Source organism: Mus caroli, chromosome 2 (genome assembly GCF_900094665.2).
Source record: "Mus caroli chromosome 2, CAROLI_EIJ_v1.1, whole genome shotgun sequence".
Lineage (NCBI taxonomy): Eukaryota > Metazoa > Chordata > Mammalia > Rodentia > Muridae > Mus > Mus caroli.
In genome coordinates this window covers 70,478,667-70,486,169 of record NC_034571.1, presented here as the reverse complement: position 1 = coordinate 70,486,169, position 7,503 = coordinate 70,478,667, and the positions used below count along the sequence as shown (strand labels likewise).

Genomic DNA, 7,503 nt, shown 5'->3' with positions numbered 1-7,503 from the left:
CCCCCCCCCCAAAAAAAAAAAAAAAGTGTCTGAATCTGAATTCAGGCCTATGACCAGATCACGCTGAACATGGGCTAGTTTTTGATGCTAAGCAGGATCAGCGCTAGCTTGTACTCTGATGGGAAGATATGTGCTGTTTAGGAATCCAAAGTATAAAAGTTGCTTAAAATTAGCTTGTTTTTACTTTTTAAAACTTATGTTAAGGTTAATCCTGTGTGTGTGTGTGTGTGTGTGTGTGTGTGTGTGTGTGTGTGTGTGTGTGTAGAAGCTAGAGGTGTCAGATTTCCTAGAGCTGGAGTTCCGGGCAGTTTGGGTGCCAGGTCCTCCGGACAGTGCATGGGCTTCACTGCTGAGCCTTTCACAGCTAGGTTTTAAAAAGCAGTTTTCTTTTTCTTTTGCACGCTTTGTAGCACAACTCTGAAAGTGCAGAGAACTTCCCAGGACTCTATGAAGCCTGTGTGGGTGCCAGACAGGGATCACACTGGATGTCCCTGGCCCACTGGGAACAATTAGATGACAGCCAGGTATGGGTGGCATATGCCTGTAATCCCAGCACTGGGGAGATGCAGGCAAGATAGGAGTCAAGGCTATCTTTTTTGGTACATAATGAGTTTGTGACCAGCAACCCATGAACAATTAAGTGTAAACACCTCTTGGTGACCTTCCTGCTGGAAATGCATGCTAGGCTGTGGGGGCCACGGTTTTAGCTCAGAGCTGTTCCAGGTGAGCTGAGCCTTCTTGGGTCCCCCAAGGTGTTCTTTTCTCATCATGTTACAGGAAACGAAAAACAAAGACATACTGGGATGGTTTAGGATGTGCATTGAGGGAAGGTCATCCTAGGAAACTGTTGGTGACTGAATGGGCCTGTGACTAATATACAGTACAAGGAGGTGCTCACTGCTCACCACATTTCAGCTACCACCTAAACTCCATGTTCTAATTTATGGGTGTCTCAATTCCCTTAAAATAAAAAGACAAGCAGAGCAGTGGTGGTGCATGCCTTTAATCTCAGCACTTGGGAGGCAGAGGCAGGTGGATTTCTGAGATCGAGGCCAGCCTGGTCTACAGAGTGAGTGTCAGAACAGCCAGGGCTATACAGAGAAACCCTGTCTCGAAAAACAAAGACAACAAAAGTACATGTTAGCATGTTTCAGAGGAGGACCTAGAATCTTCATTGTGACACCATCCATGATTTGGGAGTAATATTCAGCTAGTCTCAGTGTTACAGCCCACTGTTGCGTTATTGCATATGCATTGGTGTGGAGTTTGGTGCTTACAGCAGGTCTCCTATCAGTGAACATTTGCTAACTCTGGCTTATTTTATATTTGTGAAGAAATTTGTCTCCTTTGGTAACCATCTGTATGCTGGGGCAGGAAAGAATAATTAACGCTTCTGAAGTTTTGAAGCATTATCATTTGGTGGGAACAAGAAAAAATAATTGTGTTAAAATCAACTCTTGGCATGATTGACACTGATCTTAGGGTAAGTTCCATTAGAAATTGTCATCCAGTCCTTTGGCTGAGGAAGTCAGACATGACCAGGCAGTCCAGCAGAATTTGTTATTAGTACATAGTTCTTCTAACTGGGAGCCAGGTGTTAGTGTAGTACACCCCAGCCCTTGGTTAACAGAGCAGGAGGGTTAGTTGTTCAAGGAAGAGGGTAGTTAGGAGTTCAAGGCCAGCTTGCGCTATATGATCCCATTTCAAAAAAAAACTAAAACGTGCCTGGGCAGTGGTGGCGCATGCCTTTAATCATGGCAGAGGCAGGTGGTTCTCTGAGTTTGGAGGCATCCTGGACTGCAGAGCAAGTTCTAGGACAGCCAGAGCTACACAGAGAAACCCTGTCTCAACTAAAACAAAGCTAACCCTCTGAATATTGTTTTTTACTCCGGATTGAGACAGGGTTCATGGCAGACTTGAGTGTCTCAGTGCATTTGCTATACTCTCTTATAAAGGGGTGGGGTCAGGGTTGCAATGGAGAGATGGCTCAGAGGTTAAGAGCACTGGCTTCTCTTCCAGAGGTCCTGGGTTCAATTCCCAGCAACTACATGGTGGCTTACAACCATCTATAGTGAGATCTGATGCCTTCTTGTGTGTAGGCAGACCACTGTATACATAATAAATAAATCTGAAAGAGAGACAGAGACAAAGAGAGAGACAGAGAGAGACAGAGATAGAGACAGAGACAGAGAGAGACTGAGAGAGACTGAAAGAGAGACAGAGACAAGAGACAGAAAGAGAGACAGAGAGAGGTGTGGGAGCCTTAAAAGTATGGCAATATGCATAAGTTTAGCTATTTCTGTTGTTATGCAGTCATTAGTGACCCAAACTAATTTGAATGGGTAGCTAGATCTTGTTGCTCTTAGCGAATATATATTGAGTAAATAGAATTGACAGTCTTCTTCTAGATTCTTCAATCTGTATTCTCATTCAGTTTGTTTCTTCCCCATCAGTGATAACATGTAGTAAATTAACCCGTGTGGACCATCTTAACCATGGTTTCTCCTTCCTTTTCTGTTTTAAACATAGGACATGGATTTGATTGACATCCTTTGGAGGCAAGACATAGATCTTGGAGTAAGTCGAGAAGTGTTTGACTTTAGTCAGCGACAGAAGGACTATGAGCTGGAAAAACAGAAAAAACTCGAAAAGGAAAGACAAGAGCAACTCCAGAAGGAACAGGAGAAGGCCTTTTTCGCTCAGTTTCAACTGGATGAAGAAACAGGAGAATTCCTCCCAATTCAGCCAGCCCAACACATCCAGACCGACACCAGTGGGTCTGCCAGCTACTCCCAGGTACACTTGTCCTGGTGGGATCTAAGGAAAACTAGTGAGAAAGCAGACTCTCTGGATTTGAGGTCTTGGTCTGCCATTTACTGTATCTTTTGTGAGGAGGAGGTTCTCAAACTTAGCTTCCTGATGAGTGAGTGTCTGAGTTCCTTTGAGAATTCCTTTGATAATCAGGACACAGATCACAGGGAGGACTTTGTGAGTTACAGAAACATCCTCTGTGGGAATGAGACGTCAGCGGCAGAAATACTGTTGGGGTAAAAGAAGTAGGCATTGCTCATTGTGGTAGGCAGGGCCCTGGTTGTATGGGTAACTGACTTAACTGTGTTAAGTATGATTCCCATGTTAGATGTTGTCTAAACAACTAAAGCATTCGCCCAGATCACTCAGAAATGAGGAGAGGTTATTGCCTAGCACAGAGCCCTGGGTTCAGTCCCCCAGCACTGTTCATTAAAGGGGAGGGACTAATAATTTGAACACAAGTAATCTGGTTTGAATCTATGCAAATCGATTTCTGAAATGAGACCATAGGTTATTTTATGAACAAGTCTTATTGCTCGTCGTGACCCTGTGCTTAGAACGTTTCATAACCGATGCTCCTCTGTGCCTTTCCCCTTCCTCCAGGTGCTTAGAACGTTTCATGACTGACACTCCTCTGTGCTTTCCCCTTCCTCCAGGTCGCCCACATTCCCAAACAAGATGCCCTCTACTTTGAAGACTGTATGCAGCTTTTGGCAGAGACATTCCCATTTGTAGATGACCATGAGGTATAAAAATGTTTGTTTAACAGCAAAACTCCCTTATCTGATATTAGTTCCTTTCATGTGTCTCCAATTAAGAGAAGAAAAGAAAATTTTAGAAGGAAAAAAATTGATCAAAGAAATTGTCAAGTAAACTGTCTGAGATTTATACAATGCTTAGAAATAGACCTGTAAACCGCAAGTCCATTTCACTGTACAGCTGGAAACATGAGTCAGAATCATTTCCCCTGTGGGGAAACTGGATATAGGTACATAAAATATTTTGACTAGTAAAGAACAACTATTAATCAGCATTTGGATTAAAAATCTTAATCTGTTGTTTGAAGCATTCTGCCAGATATTATGGGTACAGATTAAGTCCTAGTGAATGTTTTTATCCATTTTGAAGTCTACCTTTAAATACATGGAGTGAAATAACCTAGGAGTGTATTAATATGGAGTCACTGGGAGGAGGAAATGTTTCATTTTATAAAAGCAGCCATTAGTAATCTGAGAGCTGTAGACCCTGCTGTTGTCTGTTCTACATGCCTTGGCTCTCACTCACATAAATGTCATGTCAATCTTGGGTTTCTTCACTTGCATTTCAGTCGCTTGCCCTGGATATTCCCAGCCACGTTGAAAGTTCAGGCTTCACTGCCCCTGATCAGGCCCAGGCCCTTGATAGCTCTCTGGAGGCAGCCATGGCTGATTTAAACAGCATACAGCAGGACATGGAGCAAGTTTGGCAGGAGCTATTTTCCATTCCCGAATTACAGGTAAGAGAGCTCTAGGAGTGTGCTGTTTTCTGTGGGCCCTTTTAAATTAGTCATCCTAGTTATTTATTATTTACATGCTACCTCCTCAAAGGAAGAAATTGATGGTGTATTTAAATTACTCATGAGAGCTTCCCAGCTTCACTTAACACACATAGTTTTTAGGTAATCAGACTGAATATTTCTGGATAAATTCATTCAAAGACTGAAAGCTAATTTAGAGTTCTGACAAAGATAAAATATTTATCTATTGAAAAATGAGAGTTGTAGGAATTATTGAAAAGAACACCTTGGATTTGGGGGTAGGGAATTGATCTAAAATGCACTTAGCCTCTGCTCATACAATGTGACCTTCTTTTCTAGTGTCTTAATACCGAAAACAAGCAGCTGGCTGAGACTACCGCTGTTCCCAGCCCAGAAGCCACACTGACAGAAATGGACAGCAATTACCATTTTTATTCATCGATCTCCTCGCTGGAAAAAGAAGTGGGCAACTGTGGTCCACATTTCCTTCATGGTTTTGAGGATTCTTTCAGCAGCATCCTCTCCACTGATGATGCCAGCCAGCTGACCTCCTTAGACTCAAATCCCACCTTAAACACAGATTTTGGCGATGAATTTTATTCTGCTTTCATAGCAGAGCCCAGTGGCGGTGGCAGCATGCCTTCCTCCGCTGCCATCAGTCAGTCACTCTCTGACCTTCTGGGCGGGACTATTGAAGGCTGTGACCTGTCACTGTGTAAAGCTTTCAATCCAAAGCACACTGAAGGCGCCACGGAGTTCAATGACTCTGACTCCGGCATTTCACTGAACACGAGTCCCAGCCGAGCGTCCCCAGAGCACTCCGTGGAGTCTTCCATTTACGGAGACCCACCACCTGGGTTCAGTGACTCGGAAATGGAGGAGCTAGAGAGTGCCCCTGGAAGTGTCAAACAGAACGGTCCTAAAGCACAGCCAGCACATTCTCCTGGAGACACAGTACAGCCTCTGTCACCAGCTCAAGGGCACAGTGCCCCTGTGCATGAATCCCAATGTGAAAATACAACAAAGAAAGAAGTTCCTGTGAGTCCTGGTCATCAAAAAGTCCCATTCACAAAAGACAAACATCCAAGCCGCTTAGAGGCTCATCTCACAAGAGATGAGCTTAGGGCAAAAGCTCTCCATATTCCATTCCCTGTCGAAAAAATCATTAACCTCCCTGTTGATGACTTCAATGAAATGATGTCCAAGGAGCAATTCAATGAAGCTCAGCTCGCATTGATCCGAGATATACGCAGGAGAGGTAAGAATAAAGTCGCCGCCCAGAACTGTAGGAAAAGGAAGCTGGAGAACATTGTCGAGCTGGAGCAAGACTTGGGCCACTTAAAAGACGAAAGAGAAAAACTACTCAGAGAAAAGGGAGAAAATGACAGAAACCTCCATCTACTGAAAAGGCGGCTCAGCACCTTGTATCTTGAAGTCTTCAGCATGTTACGTGATGAGGATGGAAAGCCTTACTCTCCCAGTGAATACTCTCTGCAGCAAACCAGAGATGGCAATGTGTTCCTTGTTCCCAAAAGCAAGAAGCCAGATACAAAGAAAAACTAGGTTCGGGAGGATGGAGCCTTTTCTGAGCTAATGTTTGTTTTGTACTGCTAAAACTTCCTACTGTGATGTGAAATGCAGAAACACTTTATAAGTAACTATGCAGAATTATAGCCAAAGCTAGTATAGCAATAATATGAAACTTTACAAAGCATTAAAGTCTCAATGTTGAATCAGTTTCATTGTAACTCTCAAGTTAATTTCTTAGGCACCGTTTGGGAGAGTTTCTGTTTAAGTGTAAATACTACAGAACTTATTTATACTGTTCTCACTTGTTACAGTCATAGACTTACGACATCTGGCTAAAAGCAAACTATTGAAAACTAACCAGACCACTATACTTTTTTATATACTGTATGAACAGGAAATTACATTTTTATATTAAATTGTTTAGCTCATAAAAATTAAAAGGAGCTAGCACTAATAAAGGAATATCATGACTTAAGCTACTTTGGATTGTTTGAATTTATTCACAATATTTTCCATAGGACAATCACTCATTTTCAAATGAGTGATTTTACATTTTCAAAATGAGTTTGAAAATACAGAGGCATTTTGTAGCCATGTATGGCAGTCCATGATTTTTATTCCCGACATTCGGGAGGCAGAAGAAGACAGCTCCCTGAGCTCCAGGACAGCCAAGGGTACATAATGAGAGCCTGTCTCAAAAAAGAGAAAAACCCTTTTTATGCTAAAGGTTAACTAGGATTGTCAAGGAGATGGTATATATCACAACAAAAATTTGTTTATCCACAATGGTATGCCTGCTGTACAGTACTGTGGCACAGAGAACAAAACCTGTAATCTCCCTGTGTTCTTAGAAGTGGCATTCCAAGAGGGCTAGGAAGCATACTAAGGAAGGGAAAACAAAAAAGGATTGAGAAAACCAGTTTTTAAAAAAAGCTGGTCATAATGGCTTACATCTTCAATTGCTGAGCTCTGTAGACAAGGCTGCCTTTGAACTCTGGTGCAGAGTCTGGCAAATCTGAGTTGCCCAGCCTGGTCTACATAGAGTGTTCCAGGACAATCAGAGCTATGCAGAAAGAGACCCTGGGTCAACAAATCCAAATAAACACTAGTGAAAATCATCACAACTTACAAGAGCTTGCAACATCTGAAGGTATAGGTTGATAAGCTAATCAGGTCCACAGAGCAGGCTGCACAGAGGCTGGAAATGATGGGAAGAAGAGCATTATGAAAAGCACAGGCATGGGCAGTCTTTAGAAAGGGGGAGCTAAGGTTGAAGTGGGCTATGAGATTGGTCCTCTGGTTAGTGAACCTGAACCCGAGCAGCCCAGAAGGTGAGGGGTGGGACAAGAGAGACCAGTTGTTCCATATATACATCTCTTTCCAACCCCCTCTCTTGGTTTTTAAGGCAGGGTTTCTCTCTGCAGCCCTGGCTGTCCTAGAAGTCACCCAGAAGACGTGCTTTGAACTCTTGAGATCTGCCTGCCTTCACCTCCGGAGAGCTGGGATTAAAGATGTGCGCCACCATTTTGTAATGGTGGAAAAACTGGCTCACATAATGTGGATAGGTTGAGACTGATTAGACATGTAGAGGGAATAAAAACAAAGGCCCTAAACTTGGACAATGAACATTTTTTTTTTTTTTTTTT

The 7,503-nt window shown here is 42.8% G+C and overlaps 1 protein-coding gene across 2 annotated transcripts in view; it reads left to right on the top strand.

The window, feature by feature from the left end:
• Positions 1-6,332, top strand: part of Nfe2l2 (nuclear factor, erythroid 2 like 2) — a 29,616-nt gene extending 23,284 nt beyond the window's left edge. For both annotated transcript variants that reach the window (XM_021155608.2, XM_029471999.1), the window contains exons 2-5: positions 2,530-2,796; positions 3,468-3,557; positions 4,139-4,306; positions 4,667-6,332. In XM_021155608.2, coding sequence (XP_021011267.1) covers positions 2,530-2,796; positions 3,468-3,557; positions 4,139-4,306; positions 4,667-5,890 — 1,749 coding nt within the window. In that variant the 3' untranslated portion in view covers positions 5,891-6,332. The remainder of the gene's footprint in view (positions 1-2,529; positions 2,797-3,467; positions 3,558-4,138; positions 4,307-4,666) is intronic.
• The last annotated feature ends 1,171 nt before the right edge of the window (positions 6,333-7,503 follow it).